We start from the raw sequence: 17486 nt of genomic DNA, 5'->3' as shown, positions 1-17486 counted from the left end.
CTGGTGCCCCCTGTGGACTAAAGTGGTAGTGTTGGTTCTGACGCCCCCTGTGGACTAAAGTGGTAGTGTTGGTTCTGGCGCCCCCTGTGGACTAAAGTGGTAGTGTTGGTTCTGGCGCCCCCTGTGGACTAAAGTGGTAGTGTTGGTTCTGGCGCCCCTGTGGACTAAAGTGGTAGTGTTGGTTCTGACGCCCCCTGTGGACTAAAGTGGTAGTGTTGGTTCTGACGCCCCCTGTGGACTAAAGTGGTAGTGTTGGTTCTGGCGCCCCCTGTGGACTAAAGTGGTAGTGTTGGTTCTGGCGCCCCTGTGGACTAAAGTGGTAGTGTTGGTTCTGGCGCCCCCTGTGGACTAAAGTGGTAGTGTTGGTTCTGGCGCCCCCTGTGGACTAAAGTGGTAGTGTTGGTTCTGCTGCCCCCTGTGGACTAAAGTGGTCATGTTGGTTCTGGTGCCCCCTGTGGACTAAAGTGGTAGTATTGGTTCTGACGCCCCCTGTGGACTAAAGTGGTAGTGTTGGTTCTGGTGCCCCCTGTGGACTAAAGTGGTAGTGTTGGTTCTGGTGCCCCCTGTGGACTAAAGTGGTAGTGTTGGTTCTGGTGCCCCCTGTGGACTAAAGTGGTAGTATTGGTTCTGACGCCCCCTGTGGACTAAAGTGGTAGTGTTGGTTCTGTCGCCCCCTGTGGACTAAAGTGGTAGTGTTGGTTCTGGCGCCCCCTGTGGACTAAAGTGGTAGTATTGGTTCTGCTGCCCCCTGTGGACTAAAGTGGTAGTGTTGGTTCTGGTGCCCCCTGTGGACTAAAGTGGTAGTATTGGTTCTGACGCCCCCTGTGGACTAAAGTGGTAGTGTTGGTTCTGGTGCCCCCTGTGGACTAAAGTGGTAGTGTTGGTTCTGGTGCCCCCTGTGGACTAAAGTGGTCGTGTTGGTTATGGCGCCCCCTGTGGACTAAAGTGGTAGTGTTGGTTCTGGCGCCCCCTGTGGACTAAAGTTCTTCACAGTAACTTTAACCTACAACAGTGAAAAGCAGTCAGCAGTCAATCTATTTTTATTTTGTCAACCCTTCTCAGAGCTCAGAGTAAAACTTGAATAATAAACAAATTAGGAATAACCACGTACAACAGATCCAGTCGTGATGTTGGGAGATCAGACAAATACCTAAATATTAAAGTTTGACGAGACGTGATGCGTTTCTTTGGCTTTCATTAACGAGGGGTGAAGATGGAGCAGACCTCGTCTTCAGAAGGCACACACCTGGACGAAGTCATGTGACCACGGAGCTCCTCGCCGGACGTTGATGTTGTTCACGCACAGCGGCTCCTCCCTCCTGAAACAGGAAGGCGATTAAATGACATCTCGCAGTAGTTCCCCTCAGAGCGCCTGCCAGTCGCCGCTCAGGGTATCAGGCTCGTGAGTGAGGCCTTCAGGCACGAGCTTTTTAAAAGTCCCAAAGAGCATTTACTAGGTGGTGTCGACTGAGTACGAGAGGGTTCAGGGTTATTTTATTATTTTCAGTCAAGAACAGTCTCACATCTGCTAATAGTTAATCTCTTATTTTATATATATATATATATACATTTATATCTATATATATTTATATATATATATATTCATATATATATACAACCACTATATATACTGTATATATATATTAATATGTATACATATATATATGTATATATACTGTATATATCTCTATGTGTACCTGAGAGATATACAGTATATATATACTACAGTGTATATATCTATACTGTATCTGTGTGTACCTGAGTGGAGGGATCTCTGACAGACAGACGGACTTGACGTGGACGTCGGCTTGTCGGTAGAACCGAGCTCCGGTGTTCTTCAGCCTGATGGAGGCGATCTCACACAGAGGGTCAGGGTGGGCCAGCACCGCCAGGTACCCCGTCAGGCCTGTGTGGCTGCAACACACACACACACACACAGTGGGTGTGTAGCTGCTGAGCAGGTGGACGTGGTGGCGTCACAGATGTGGAACCTACAGCCGGAGCCGCTGCTCGGTTCCCCGGTTCTCCGTCGTCAGCGCCACCTCCAGCTCGGCGCTCTTATCCAGAGGAGAAACCTCCAGCTGCAGCAGGATGTGGCGCACTGGGGGAGCAGGTGTTATCATCATAAATGACTATGACCCACAATGCATCACAAACACACGTATGAACACCATCATGCTTTAAAGAGATAATAAAAACACGTTTTAAACATGTTAGAATGATTTATAAGGTATATATAATGTATAAGTATCATAATACTTATTTTTGTAAGAACATTTATTTATCCTGGAAGATTAAAACTCTTAACCCTTTTCTTTAAATACACTTTTACAATGCATTTTAGCCTTTCATAATACACTATAGCCTTATATAATGCATTATACACTTTTATAACCTTTTTTAATACATTATATACTTTTATAATGCATTATTACCATTTATAAGGCATTATAACCTTTTATAATATAATATTACGTTCTATCATACATTTGAACCTTAATACGGAATTATAACCTATAAGGCATTATAACCTTTTATAATACATTATATCTTTTAATAATACATTATAACCTTTTATAATACATTATAGCTTTTAATACTACACTATAACCTTTTATAATAAATTATAACATTTTAGAATGCATTATATCCTTTTATAAAGCATTATTAGCATTTATAAGGCATTATAACCTTTTAAAATAAAATAGTACATTCTATAACACAATTGAACCTTTTATAATACATTATAGCTTTTTATAATGCATTATAACCTTTTGTAATGCATTATAATCCTATAACGCATTTTAAGTATGATTATAATGCGTTATGAACGTGTAGGTCATGTAAAACTTTCCCTTTCACACAATATGAAACACTAGCTCCGTCTGAAGTGCGTTGCCTGAATATCTTTTGAGTATTTCAACTCGTCGAAAGGTTTTATTGATCAGCTGATCGATTACAGGCGACAGCTGTTGCACTCACAGCAGAACGGCGATGAAGACGTGGTGAGGAGGAAGAGCTTCTGCTCTTTGGGGAGCGGAGACACGGTGATACCGCTGTGTGGAGACAAACCTGAAACACAGGAGGAAACACACAAACACACACTACCATTACATAATGCCTCATGTGCATATTCAAACATAACTGCTCCTCTTAGTGTCGGTGGTGAAGTTTCATGGAGTTCTGATATGTGGAGTGACAGATCTAGAACTTCAAAATTCCTGTTCTCGCATTTTTAAACGTGGATTTTCAGGAACCTTTTACGCAGAAAATAATTGACTTCCATGACTGTCTATATATATATATATTAGGGCTGTCAGCGTTAACGCGTTAAACTATGCGATTAATTTGGCCGCGATTAACGCAGTAAAATATTTTAACGCAATTAACGCGACTTTGTTTCCTTCCGGTGTCGTTGAAGTTGTTTCACTCCTCTGAGTGTCAAGCCGCGGCAGTCCGCCTCCTTCCTCCCGTCTGCTCCTCCATATTCACAGAGAAGCAGAGGGCGACGTGTCGGTGACGCGGGGCGGAAGGTGAAGGGGACTTTTTGTTGCTCCGCTCAATGCGCGCGCAGACACGCCGACATGGAGCTCTGCGGCGAGACGGAGAGAGAAGAGTGACCGACACGTGGAGACAGAATGACATGCTGCTGGAGAGACGACCAACAACAGACGTTTAGTTTAATACAAGAACAAAGACCTCTTTAAGGAAAGAACCGTACATTACTTCTGCTGGAGAGACGACCAACAACAGACGTTTAGTTTAATACAAGAACAAAGACGTCTTGAAGGAAAGAACCGTACATTACTTCTGCTGGAGAGACGACCAACAACAGACGTTTAGTTTAATACAAGAACAAAGACGTCTTTAAGAAAATAACCTTACATTACTTCTGCTGTAATCTGGCGCTATAGAGAACATGACAGGGGGGCGGGGCCTCATCCTGATAGAATGGTGGGGAAACACTGGGATGTGTCACATGCAAAAGACTTTAAAAGGTGAATTTACATGTTTTTGTAAAATCGAGAAAATGAGCCCAGACTCCAGAGGGTTAACGTGACATATTTGTCAGTTTATCAAGGCCACTGGTTCTGCTGTTTATGTTAAAGATGACAGGACCAATGGGGTCTCTAATACACCTTGTTTACTAATCTGGATGTTTCACTGAAGAAACAATTTATCATCCACAATATTAAATACCTCGCTGGCACTTTATATGTAGAAGCCTCTTTGAAAACACAGCTCTGTGTGAAGTTTTGTCTTTAAAAAAGAATACAATTAAACAAGTGTCTAAAATACACGCTGTCTGAAGGGATTACTCGTTCATTTAGAACAGGTCAGTAGACTAAGAGCACATTTTTACCATGTCAAAGAGCAGAACACACATATGTGTGCATATGTGCGCACACACACACACACCCTGATCAGCCAGATTTGTTTGTTTGTACACACACCAACATGATAATGACAAAAATGGGACTCCTACACCTAAGACAACAGGTCTATCATGTTGTTCAACAATGAACATTGTACTGTCTCTCACACACACACACTCCTCTTCTAATCTGGGCTTCTTCTATTAATTCCGTTGTTGCCAACTGAAACAATGGTGTCTTCACATGGTGTCAGCAATTCCTTCGGCGAAATCAATCGGGACAGGCGAATAAAAAAACGTCCACAAACGCCGCACTTTAATCAAGAACCCACGAACAGGTTCCCAGGTTCTTGGACCGTGATTTTACACCGTGTCCGGCTCCTGGAGGTGGCCCACCGTGGCGTCACCGTAAACTACTCGTAGCCATAGTGCCGGACATGCAGCTGCCCATGGTGCAGCATCATCAGCTGCTTCAGTGGCGTTCATTTGCGTAGTTTCATGGACACGGCGGCCCGACACCGTGCGTAACCCGGCCGACATTCGGATGGTTTGCCCGCAAATGCTCCATCCGTGCCCACGGTTTGAGACCCGTGCCCTTTTTGCTTTTTGCGTTTTCATCACGCGCGCGCGTTTGTATTGAAATACCGAATGAACTCAAACCATACAAAAAAAAAAACAACAAAAATGATGAACGAAGAGAACGTGACACGCATGGGCAAAGGCAAAGGCAGGCTCTGCGCCGCTGTGTTTGCCCACCCTGATTTAGAAGATTTTGTCTTTAGAAGAAAAAAAAACTTTTAATCGCGATTAATGAATTTCAAAATGTGCAATTAATTAGTTAATTTTTTTAAAGCAATTGACAGCCCTAATATATATATATATATATATATATATATATATATATATATGAACTGGTGCTCCCTCACCTATCGTGGGACATGTCCCCCCGAAGACGTCGCAGTCCAGACAGCGCCCCTTCAGGAAGTCCTCATAACTGGAGCACGGGATCCCCGCCAACGGGCACGAGCCGTTCAGCGCGCTCATGTAGACTTGCAGCGCCCTCATGTGGTCACATATCACATAACTGTACACTGGGAAGGAAACAACACACACGGTTTAAATAAATAAATACAATAACACATGTTCTTTATATTTCATAATACAATTGTTATCCTTTTTATTTATTTGTATTTATTTTATTTTATGTAATTGTTATTTATTTTATATTTGATTTATTAAAAAATTTATTTAAATTTAACATTTGTCTAAATTTCAACCTTTTCCTTTTTGGTGGTGATTTTTAAAATTTAAATCTTTGTTTTTTATTATTTTTTATTTAACTTTTACATTTCAAAATGCTTAAATTTTAAAATTTTAGATTTTAAAATTCTTAAATTTTTTAATTTCATTTCATTTAGAGTTTGTATTCATTATTTTATTCTATTTATTTATTGTATTCTCTTTATTTATTTATTATTTAAACAAAAAGAAAAGAAAAGAAGGCTGCTCTTTGGAGGACATCTATAACAATAATAAATCGTTACATGATTGTATTTAGTCTTGTGAATCTCAAAAATAACTAAAGTTATTAATAAATGTATAGAAATCATTTGCTCAGTGACGTCGTGGAGTATAAAGTATCTCAGAATGGAAAAGAACCGTAACATTGTCCTGAAGTAGTAGTATTAGTACTAGAGTAGAAGTACTAGTACTAGTACTAGAGTAGAAGTACTAGTACTAGAGTAGAAGTACTAGTACTAGTACTAGAGTAGAAGTACTAGTACTAGAGTAGAAGAACTTTCCACTCACTGGAGTTGAACCTGGAGCGAGCGCAGCCGGTCTGGTCGTTCCCTCCGTTCAGAAAGAAGTCCACGTGACCCACCGGGATGGAGATCCCAAAGTCTGCAGCAGGAGGGAAGGCTCATGATGCAGATTCACTGTGGACACACACACACACACACCCACACACACACACCCACACCCACACACACACACACACACACACGCTCACTCACAGTCGGAGTCGGTGTGGATGGCGTCCACAAAGCGGGCGTCGGAGGCGTCCAGCCGGTCGTAGGTGTCGGCTCCTTTGAACATGGGTCCAGCCGGGTCCAGCCCTGGAGGACGAGGAGCGTTACTCACCTCCTCCTCCTCCTCCTCCGATGAAGAGGAGGAGAGGTTCAAAGGCTCTGAGCTTCAGAGAGGCTCTTATCAACGCGTCTCTTTGAAGAGCCGGCTTATCGCCCGAGGTCTCTGAAGCTCGGCCCGGAGAGAGCAGAGTCACAGCAGCTGAAACTTTAGCTTTTTACTTGGGCCAATCACAGAGTGAGGAGAGGTCGTGACCTGTGATCCGGCCGATCTGCCCCTGGAACAGAGTCCCCACGAAGCCGGAGACGTGCGCCCCCAGACTCACCCCGATGAAGTGGAAGGACTCCAGGGCGCACCCATGTTTCTGTCGGACAAGGAAGTAGTATGGTTGAATAGAAGTCTTTGCTTCATGTTCTAAAGCTGCATTCTCTCTCCTGACCACCAGGGGGCGACTCCTCTGGTTGTATAGAAGTCTATGCTTCATGTTCTAAAGCTGCATTCTCTCCCCTGACCACCAGGGGGCGACTCCTCTGGTTGTATAGAAGTCTATGCTTCATGTGTTAAAGCTGCATTCTCTCTAGTGACCACCAGGGGGTGACTCCTCTGGTTGTATAGAAGTCTATGCTTCATGTGTTAAAGCTGCATTCTCTCTCCTGACCACCAGGGGGCGACTCATCTGGTTGTATAGAAGTCTATGCTTCATGTTCTAAAGCTGCATTCTCTCTCCTGACCACCAGGGGGCGACTCCTCCGGTTGTATATAAGTCTATGCTTCTTTTGTTAAAGCTGCATTCTCTCTACCGACCACCAGGGGGCGACTCCTCTGGTTGTATAGAAGTCTATGCTTCATGTGTTAAAGCTGCATTCTCTCTCCTGACCACCAGGGGGCGACTCCTCCGGTTGTATAGAAGTCTATGCTTCTTTTGTTAAAGCTGCATTCTCTCTACCGACCACCAGGGGGCGACTCCTCTGGTTGTATAGAAGTCTATGCTTCATGTGTTAAAGCTGCATTCTCTCTCCTGACCACCAGGGGGCGACTCCTCCGGTTGTATAGAAGTCTATGCTTCTTTTGTTAAAGCTGCATTCTCTCTACCGACCACCAGGGGGCGACTCCTCTGGTTGTATAGAAGTCTATGCTTCATGTGTTAAAGCTGCATTCTCTCTCCTGACCACCAGGGGGCGACTCACGTGCAGCTGGTTAATGAGGACCGAGATCTGCAGAGACACCTCCTTGTAGTTCTGCACCACCAGGTTGTAGGCGAAGGAGGCGCCGTAGACCCAGTCCACCACCACCACGTTCACGTCCTCCGCCCTCAGCAGGGCGCCGGCCAGCTGCTTCACCCAGGACGGCTTACTGCCAATCACCCTGGGGGGGGGGCGACATATGGGGGCAGAGAGAGGGAGGGGCAGACGTTGGTTGTTGAGTTTTTAATATCCATTTATATCAAATATAAATGTGACTCTACTTCTCTTGATGTATTCCCTCAGTAAACATTGTAAACATGAGTTTATGTCTCAGTCTCTAGTTTCAAGTCTTCTTCTATACAGCATGATGTCATCATTTATACTTTATGGTCATTTAGAGTCAGACAGACCATGAAGCAGGGGACGCTTTAGGGGCGGGGCTACAGGGTGATTGACAGGTCGACACCGGAGACGTATACGCCGTCTCTACGCCACTTTCCACATTACTAATATGGTGACTTCCTGTTCACTGGTTGCAAAAACACAAGATGGCGACGATTGAAATCTAAGATGGCGGCGGTTGCAATCTAAGATGGCGGCGGTTGCAATTCAAGATGGCGGCAGTTGCAATCCAAGATGGCGGCGGCTCCAAGCCAAGATTGCAGTGGTTGCAATCTAAGATGGCGCCGGTTGCAATCCAAGATGGCGATGGCAAAGTCTCCAAAGTCGAGGCTTCAAACCAACGGGGACGTCACCGTGACTAGCTGAGCTAATTCAGTACCACAGCTCACAGTCAGAGGTTCATTGGGAACTAAAGGTTCCTCAAGGGTTCCTGAGGGTTCCTGAGGGTTCTCTCCTCACCTGTACCCGTGGACGATGACCTTGGTGGCGCGGGAGGCGTTGAAGTCGGACGGCCGCTGCGTGTCGGTGAGCGCCTGGAGGCTGAACACCTGAGCGCAGTCCGCGGCGCGGCGCGTCAGCAGCAGGTACCGGAGCTGCAGCTGGGCCCGGTGCTGCCGGTACTCCAGCCAGGTGGTGTTGTGGAGGTCGGCGCAGCCGCCGCCCGTCGGCCCGTCCTCGGTACCTGAGAAGAACCCGATGTAGACGAAGGAGCGCCAAGGAAACACAAAGTTACACCAGTTGAGTATTTTACATCAAAATGTTATTTATTTAAAGGGATCTGAAAAAAAACACCTTTAAATGTTCATAAAAAATGAAAATAAGTCTCATTATGTCGAAGACATTCATAAGTAGTCTTATTTGTGAACTAATATTTAGCGTCATTTGATCGTCAACATACATCTTTTTTAGATTATAACGTCCTGATTTGCAGTTTTACACTCAAAGAATTGCAGCCGAAAATATTATATATTATATTTATTTCAGTTTCATGCCCAAGAAAACCAAAATGAGATGCAGCTTGATGACAATAACCAGAAGTTTCCTCCCAAGTTAAATGAGTTATTTAACATGTAAAGGTATAAATATAAATGTACAGGAGGTCTCTTTTCTCCCCAGTAAGCTGAACACACGACGTTCATCACAAAGGGTTTTCTTTGTGTTTTCTTTGCCTTCTTGTTTGGATATTGCGTAACAAACCCAAAACAAAGAGCTGCGGATCATAAGAGGAAGCAGGCCTCCGCCACGAGGGTCTTCTCTTACCCAGAACCAGCGATGTGAAGACCACCAGCACCCATAGGAGGACCGGCTCGTGTCTCCGAGGCGCCTCCTGCTGAGCCATCGGTGAGAACGGAGGTTTACTGGAGGTCGGCTTTGGGCTGGAGAGAAAATCCCCGGCTCTGTGCCGGTGTTGCAACTCTGAGACGACCCGCGCCGGCTTTAGCCGAGTCCGTCTGCAGCGCTCCGTTTTTAAGTTCGGGGCTGGACTTTAAAACAGGAACGTCCTTCTTCCTGCTTTCATTGGTCGGTGGGGGAGTTCTCTGCTTCCTTTTCTTCCCAGAGAAGAAGTGTGAGCGCCGTGGAGCCATGACCTCACCGGTCTTCAATGGTTGTTTGTTAGAAGAGCTGGACTCTGGCCCGGCTGCCCACTGTGTGGGAGTGTGTGTGAGTCATAGAAAGTGGAGGTTATCCTGAGAAATCTATCAGTAGCGGATTCATTTGTAATGTTTTTTAATTGTAATCGATGCTCTGAGAGGAATTGTTCCTCCACATTGTGGCTGTGAACACTCCGCCGTGGTCGGACTGGTTCTTGCGGCTCGATTTAAGGTCGTAATAACACAACGAGGAAAATGGGTCACGGGTATAAGTGTTGCGTCACAAGGTGATTTAGGGCTCAATTGTATTTAAGAGCTCAGATGAAAAATGATAATCTTTAAAGAGAAAGGTTCTCCAAGGAGAACTGAGGGAACGAACACAACCCGCAACCGGCTCTCCACCAATGGGCTCCGTAGACTCGGCGATGTATGCAGCCAACCGGCACGAAGATGTCGCATAAGACGCGTCATGCAATCGGGCCAAATACAAACAAAATGTTGATAGTTCCGTTAGCCGTAAACCAAACCCATACAGTTAACCGTGAACCAAATTAATACCGTTAGCCGTAAACCAAACTCATACCGTTAGCCGTAAACCAAACGCATACCGTTAGCCGTGAACCAAACGCATACCGTTAGCCGTGAACCAAACGCATACCGTTAGCCGTGAACCAAACGCATACCGTTAGCCGTGAACCAAACGCATACTGTTAGCCGTGGGGCGAACGACGCTCTCAGCCGTGCGATCGGGACTTTCAACGTCGGTATGAAATGAGCAATAAAAAAGATGTTCTGAGGAACGTGAGTCACCGCGAACAATAACAACAATATTCTGCAGTTGGAGAGAGATTCCCCGTGGACGCACTCACGTCCTGACGTTGACCCTGACCCCATTAAATTTAGACGAGATCAAGTATAAATGAAAAAGGACAATGCACATGTTTTTTTCTCACTATAAACTTTATTAGTACACACACACAACACATGGCCGTCCAGTACAGAAACAACAGGTCAGTCAAAGCTACGAGATCTGAACTTAAAGTGAATAATTCTGACTGTTAAACCTTCTTAATATCAGACAAGCAAAATAAAACTTAATCACGTGTTGAACTTATTAGAACAATTAGAACGATGCTACAACAAAGAGTAAAATGGTGCCTTCAGGCGCCGCTCGGCATGCTTTAGGCTGCGTGCTTCACGTTCACCTCCAATGAACCTCTCTGTTCACCGACGGCGTCGCGATGCGTTAAAACACACGATGTGTAACCGCCTCTCATTTCTTTCTCATTTTCTCCCTCTCCTTCGGCAGCTCCGCCGCCAGCCACCCGGTGGTGCGTCGGCGCGCCTCCTCCCAGGTGTACCTGGGGGCGTAGCCCAGGTCCCTCCTGGCCCTCTGGTAGGAGAAGCTGAACGGCGTGTTCAGCATGGTGACGAGCTGCCCGGTCAGCGGCGGCACGACGCGCACCAGAGGCCGGACCGCGGCGCACAGCGCGGCCATGATGAAGCACACCGCGTACATCACCCACAGCGGGAACATGAGGTCCCTCTGGATGTCGAAGCCCAGCGGCGACATCACCGCGTGGTTGAAGTCCGAGTAGCTCACGTGCGGCGTGTCGTCGGAGATGAAGTAGAACTTTCCTCCGGCGGCGCTTCTCTTCTGCGGATCTTTGAGGGCGCGCCCCGCCTGGAGGTGGCCCGAGGCCACGTTGCCCACGTACACGGGGTTCACGCGGGCCTCCGGGCGGGACATGCGGTACAGGACGTCTTTGTTCCGGATGGCGTCGGCCATGTGGCCCAGCAGGAAGCGGCAGCCCTCGCCGTAGATGTACATGGGCCGGAGGGCGCAGGTGGCCAGGCGGCCTCCGTTCTGGAGCACCTCGCCGTGAGCCTGCAGGGTCCTCCGCTCGCCCTCCATCTTGGTCTTGCTGTAGGCGAACTTCAGAGCGCTCTCGTACGCCATGTCCTCGGTGCCGTCGACGATGGGCTCCCCCCGCGGGTTCGGCCCCATCACCTCGATGCTGCTGGTGTAGACGAAGGACGCCACGTTCTCCTGGACGCAGGCCTCCAGCAGCAGCTGGGTTCCTGCGAGGCCGAGACGAGGTCAGAGGAGGAACAGATTCAGTGAGAGGCTGAGTGAGTGAGGCGCAACCAGAAGTCAATACACACAAATCTGTCAGGAGAGGAAAGGGATGGTAGTTTATTGAGAGACCTTTATTGAAAGTTACGTGTTAAATGAAGGAGAGTAAAACTTCTTCGCTTGGAGACAAGACTTTCACTCAGGAGACGGCCGTCTGGGTCCTTTCTGAAGTCAAGAGATAAGAACTGTCCTCTGAAGGCGCTTCTTCACATCACATCGTTATTCCTCACACATGAAAACTAACGGAAGCCGTTTGAAATGTTAACCGAAGCCACGTCGCCCCTTGAAGAGGAACCAGATCAAGAGTCTCGCCGAATCTCTCGGTGCGTTAAAGCGACGCCCTGACCTCTGACCTTTGACGTTGACCCCGTGTATCTCGCTGTACTCCACCGCGTCCTTCACGTCGATGATGGCCGCGATGTGGAAGACGATCGACGCCCCCCGGCAGCTCCTCCTCAGGAACTCGGCGTCTCGGATGTCGCCTTCGCAGACGCTCAGCTCGGTGTCGCCTCGACAGTCTGAAACACACGAGAAACTCATCGTGAACACGGGAGGAGATTCGGTTTTTGGGTTGCGGTTGTTTTTAGTATATTTGTATTGTTTTATTCTATGTCTATTGTTATGCACCTTTCAACAAGTCAAATTCCTCGTAGGTTCAACGTAACTGGCAATAAACACTTCTGATTCTGATTTTAAGTATTTTGTTAAAATATTTAGCCAAGCTGGTGAAGTTTATTCCTCAAGTTTAGGGAGTTGAAACTCATTTATTTTCATAGATTTATAATAAACTGGAGCTAAACTAGAAAGACCAACTCAGACCCCAAAAATGTTCCAACTAAAACTCATTGAAACCAACATGTTTGAGCAATTACAGAAAAATCATGATTTATTTTACGATATCAGACAACATTTTACTATTTTTCTAATAATTTCCCACCAGTTTGTGCCATTTCTGCCCAATGGGGCTAATACATGCTATTCACGAGTTGTCCACTAGGGGCATTGCTGCTGCACTATGTTAATGCAGTGGTTTATACAGTTGCTCATCATTAATATATCCTGCACAGTGAGAAATAGACCTACAACTTGTATTATATATAAATAAATAAAAATGTCTTGTAGAAAAATATATAGAAATATTCTGAGAGCATAAAATAATAATAATTAATTTAATGGCATTTTGTAATGACGTCTTTGACATGTTTATCATTAAAGGACTTTAGAGCAATTCATTTTTAAAGTGAGGCTCAAGGGTTACATTTTTATTAAATAATTAATTTCAGGCCAAGAAAAGCCAATAATCACTTTTACATTATGAATCTGTAATTGTTGCCTAATTACATATATGTATATATAAATATTAGTATATAACAATAAATAAATAAAAATAAAAATAATCTTTATACATATATATAATAAATAAATAAAAATAATAATCCATCCATCCATCCATTCTCATCCGCTTATTCCGGGGTCGGGTCGCGGGGGCAGCAGCCCCAGCAGGTTGACCCAGACTTCCCTCTCACCCCGCCCACACTTCAGCTCAGATGGGGGGATTCCTCCTCAGCCAGCCGGGAGATGGCCCCCCTCCAGCGTGTTCTTCTGGGTCTTGGGGGGGTCTCTCAGTGGGTCGTCACCTGGTGGAAAACCTCTAACGGGCCCAGGAGGCATCCGATCCAGATCCGATGCCCACCCCAGCTGACTCTTTCGGCGCGGCGGCGAGCGGCTCGACTCCAAGCCCTCCCCCTCCTGCTCCCAGCCCACCCCTCAAGGCTGAGCCAGCCCCAGCACCCCACGGAAGGAAACTCACTTCGCCGCTATTCGACCTCTGCTTTTTCGGTCACTACCCAAAGTTCATGACCATAGGTGAGAATGGTGAACGAGACCAGCCAAGCTTCGGCTTGGCTCTTTCACTCCCTTCACCAAGACAGACCTACTTAGCCTGTTTTGCAGCTGCTGCTGCTGTACCCCCATCATCCGCCTCCTCCGCCTCCATCTACCTCCCCCTGTGAAACTTTCCCCAGACACTTCACGGCTGGGCAGGCACTCTGTCCCACCCCAGGGCCACAATCCACCACGCAGAGCAGAGCACCTGGCCTCAGATTTATCGGGGATGACCTTTCATCCCTGCCGTCACACTGCAGCAAAACAGCCAAACGCCCAGTGAGTGTCGGAGGTCAATGTCTGAGGGACCACATCATCTCTGCACAGAAGAGAGAGGCGATCCCAAGACCCCAAACCTGACCTGCTCCCACCCCCTGCGCTTGTTTAGATATCCTGTCCCATGAAAATCACAAACAGGACCGTGATAAAGGGCAGGGCCTGGCGGAGACCAACACCCACCACCACCGGAACGACTTACTGCAGAGGATGCTAACATAGCTCCTACTGCAGGCGGCATAGAGACCGGATAGTGTCAGAAACGGGTCCGGAACCCACCCCCCACCCAGCACCCCCACAACAATTCCCCGAGGGACCCGTCGAAAGCTTCCCCCCGAGGGAGAAGGAAGGGTGGGTGAATTCCACGACGAGTTCCCACTGACCGGGACGGAACTGAGGTTCGACCAATCTGAGGTTCGACCTCCTCCCCCCTTTCAGTACCCTACTTTAACTGGGAGGCTGAGAAGGCTGAGTGTGATTAGTTCATAGCACACCCACACCTCCGGTCCCCTTTGAAAATGAACCACGCCAGTGTCTGCCAGTCCAAGGCACTCTGTTCCTCACCCGACATTGAAAGGCGGGCGTCAGCAAGCCCAACACAGCCCAGCGCCTTTCGCTTCAGCATCTCAGGGCGGATCTCATACATATATATACATATATATATATTAGGGCTGTGAAACGATTAAAAATTTTAATCGGGTTAATCACAGGTTTTTGTGGATTAATCATGATTAATCACATATTACCGATATTCTCGGTATATTTTGTGAGAACATAGAGATTTATGACAAAAGACGGATATATACTGTGGCAGCGGGGGGTGTTAAGGCTCGGCTGCAGAGTGGGTGGAGCGGGGGTGTGGTTCAGGGAACGGTGTCTGATTGTCATCAGCTGGTCTGGGGACAATCAGACCAGCTGATGACAATCTGTGTTTGTGTATCTGCGAGGCGGTGACTTCAAAAGGAGCTGGATGGACTGGAGAGGGGAGGAGCGTGCAGAGCAGAGACACAGTCTGCGGTCGGAATAAAAACTATTACCGAATATCCCTCTGGCTGCTGGTGACTTATTGGTGCTTTAGGGGGGGAACCTACTAGTGACAGCGACACACTTGTCACATATACATTTATACATTCTTCTATACAATGGTGCTGCAACTCAGCAGTTATTTAGCAGTTTTCTTCCATATGGAACATTAATACATCTTCATCCTAAACAGAATGTTTAACCCTCCTGTTACCTTTCGGGTCAATTTGACCCCATTCAATGTTTAATGTCGGTGTTCTTTGGGGTCAATTTGACCCCAGGCTGTTTTTCACTGTGTCAAACATATAAGAAATATCAACTTTTTTATTTATTTAAAGGGCTATTTAGGTAGTCAACAAACAAACATAAAGTACCTCACACTTAAACTTGGGAAGCAATATTAATTCTAATAATTTTCTGAGGTTTTAATTGCTGGGGTCAAATTGACCCCGAGGGTAAAATATGTTAGTAAATGTAAAGGTAACAGGAGGTTAAACAGAACATGTTTCTCTTGTTTGTCAACCATTAACTCCACCATGATACAATCTAAAGGCCTCTAGTCTTCCTCTAGCAGCTGCTGAGGCAAACTGACTGTGTGGGTTTTCTTCATGAACTGGGCCGTGATGAAAGGGACGGCGGGACACCGCTGCAATGCTGAAACCTCACTGGCCCGGAAAGGTGGACAGATTGACAAGTGACTTTTTTTGCTCGGTCCCGATGCGCGCACGGAGCTCTGTGGCGCGCGAGACGGAGATCGATAAGTGTTAACGCAACGCGAAGAGACAGAAATGACATGCTGCTGTGGAGATACGATCAACAACAGACGTTTAGTTTAATAAAAGAACAAAGACGTGCTCTAGAGAACATGTCAGGGGCGGGCCAATCTTTTTAATGTCATGCGATCTACCGACACTACGCCGCGATCGACTGGCAGGTCGCGATCGACGTGTTGAGACCCTGATCTACAGGAAGTAAAAGTCGTAACAAGGTTTCCGTAGGTGAACCTGCGGAAGGATCATTACCGATGAACAGACCGTCTGCATAAGAGCGGACAGAGTTCAGATTGAAGTGGTGTATTGGAAACTCATTTTGCAAGTGACTTTTTTTTTCGTCCCGACGACCAATAACAGACGGATTGGAAGCTCATTCTGCGCATGCGTTAAATGCGTAAAAAAAAAAAAACTAGTTAAACCTGTAATTGAATTAACTGAGTTAACGCGTTATTTTTCACAGCACTAATATATATATATATATATTTATTTATTATTTTAATGTATTTAGTTATTTTTAAGTCGGTTATAAATCTTGGCAAACCTTTTCTGTTTAAATTAAAATAAAAAAAGACAAATCAAACTACTGGTATTACAAAGTGTTCCCATTTCATCGATACTAGTTTCCACTAAAGCCTTGAGAATAAATACTACATATATATATTTGTACTTGACTATCAATGTTTATAAAACCGGAAGGAACGGCTGAAGTTTCACATCTTTAAAGAAAAGAAAGAGTTAGTTGTAATAAAGTGTGATTCAACTTAATCTGTTTCTATTCACATCGTGAGTAAAGTGTGTGTGAGCGCGTAATAGAACAACGTATTCGTACCCTCCAGAGACTCTACAAGTTGTGGCTGTACTCGCAGGTCCAGCAGTCGGATCTCAGCCGTCTTCTCCTCCTCCAGCAGCAGCCTCACCAGCCTCTTCCCCAGGAACCCACCGGCGCCCGTCACCACCACCACTTCACCCGTCAGAGACATGGCCGGCTCCTTCTCGACCAACGGACCACTGGGAGATGCTTCCAGAAAGAAAGAGTAGCACGTGGGGCGGCTGGTGTTTTGGGTTCTCAGCTCCTTCTGCCCTCCCAGCCTCAAACTCTTTCACCCTTTTGTAAACCCAGAAACAAACCATTTATCTGCTCCGAGATAGTGTGAAAAGGGGGAAGGGCCCGGCTGCAGCTGGGCGATGCTTCTTTGGAGCTAGAAAAAACAAAGAGTGGAATGTTTTATATGCCAAGGACAGTTGCTGTCGGATCTATTCCTCTTTTATCAAGGTGGGAATAACTCATGTGAATGAGGGTAAAAAAACACATTTCTCCTTTTATTAAGTCAATGAGTCCCCAAGATGAACAGATGGAAGAAGTGTTGAGATAAGTGAAGTCAAAGGAACGTGTAAAAGTCCCAATTCATAAACTGGAAAGTACCTCAAATATGTTAAATGTGTTCTCAAATTCTTTGTATCTATTCCTACACTCAAAGAAATGACTCATTGGATGAACTCAATTAAATTGTTGGCAGGTTTTCCATCCAATAATTATATGCAACTCCAACTCAAATTTAGCACATCAGTGCAATACAATGTAATTAAGTTAGTCCAACTCATTTGTATCAAATACATCTAAAATAAAATAACGATATTCATTAAATTAAATTAATTTGTGTTTGTCCAACTCAAAATATAAACTAACTAACTAACTAAGAAAATATGCAAACTCCACACAGAAGGAACACCCCGACTGGGAATTGAAACCAC

The 17486-nt window shown here is 45.9% G+C and overlaps 2 protein-coding genes across 2 annotated transcripts; both read right to left on the bottom strand.

Moving 5' to 3' along the window:
- Window positions 1–1024: 1024 nt before the first annotated feature.
- Window positions 1025–9598, bottom strand: pla1a (phospholipase A1 member A). The gene is made up of 11 exons (XM_056437876.1): window positions 9310–9598; window positions 8509–8731; window positions 7651–7828; window positions 6719–6827; window positions 6391–6492; window positions 6185–6277; window positions 5302–5466; window positions 2983–3072; window positions 1996–2101; window positions 1759–1914; window positions 1025–1319 (listed from the first exon to the last, which is right to left on the bottom strand). The coding sequence occupies exons 1-11, from the start codon at window positions 9386–9388 to the stop codon at window positions 1232–1234; spliced, it is 1389 nt and encodes a 462-aa protein (XP_056293851.1). The 5' UTR covers window positions 9389–9598; the 3' UTR covers window positions 1025–1231.
- A 1046-nt stretch (window positions 9599–10644) lies between these two features.
- hsd3b1 (hydroxy-delta-5-steroid dehydrogenase, 3 beta- and steroid delta-isomerase 1) lies at window positions 10645–16714 on the bottom strand. Its single transcript, XM_056431249.1, has 3 exons — window positions 16564–16714; window positions 12132–12296; window positions 10645–11723 (listed from the first exon to the last, which is right to left on the bottom strand). The coding sequence occupies exons 1-3, from the start codon at window positions 16712–16714 to the stop codon at window positions 10915–10917; spliced, it is 1125 nt and encodes a 374-aa protein (XP_056287224.1). The 3' UTR covers window positions 10645–10914.
- Window positions 16715–17486: the final 772 nt, after the last annotated feature.

Source organism: Pseudoliparis swirei, chromosome 2, assembly GCF_029220125.1.
Source record: "Pseudoliparis swirei isolate HS2019 ecotype Mariana Trench chromosome 2, NWPU_hadal_v1, whole genome shotgun sequence".
Classification (NCBI taxonomy): domain Eukaryota; kingdom Metazoa; phylum Chordata; class Actinopteri; order Perciformes; family Liparidae; genus Pseudoliparis; species Pseudoliparis swirei.
Note: the sequence above shows the minus strand (reverse complement) of the source record. Positions and strands in the feature narration are given on the sequence as shown.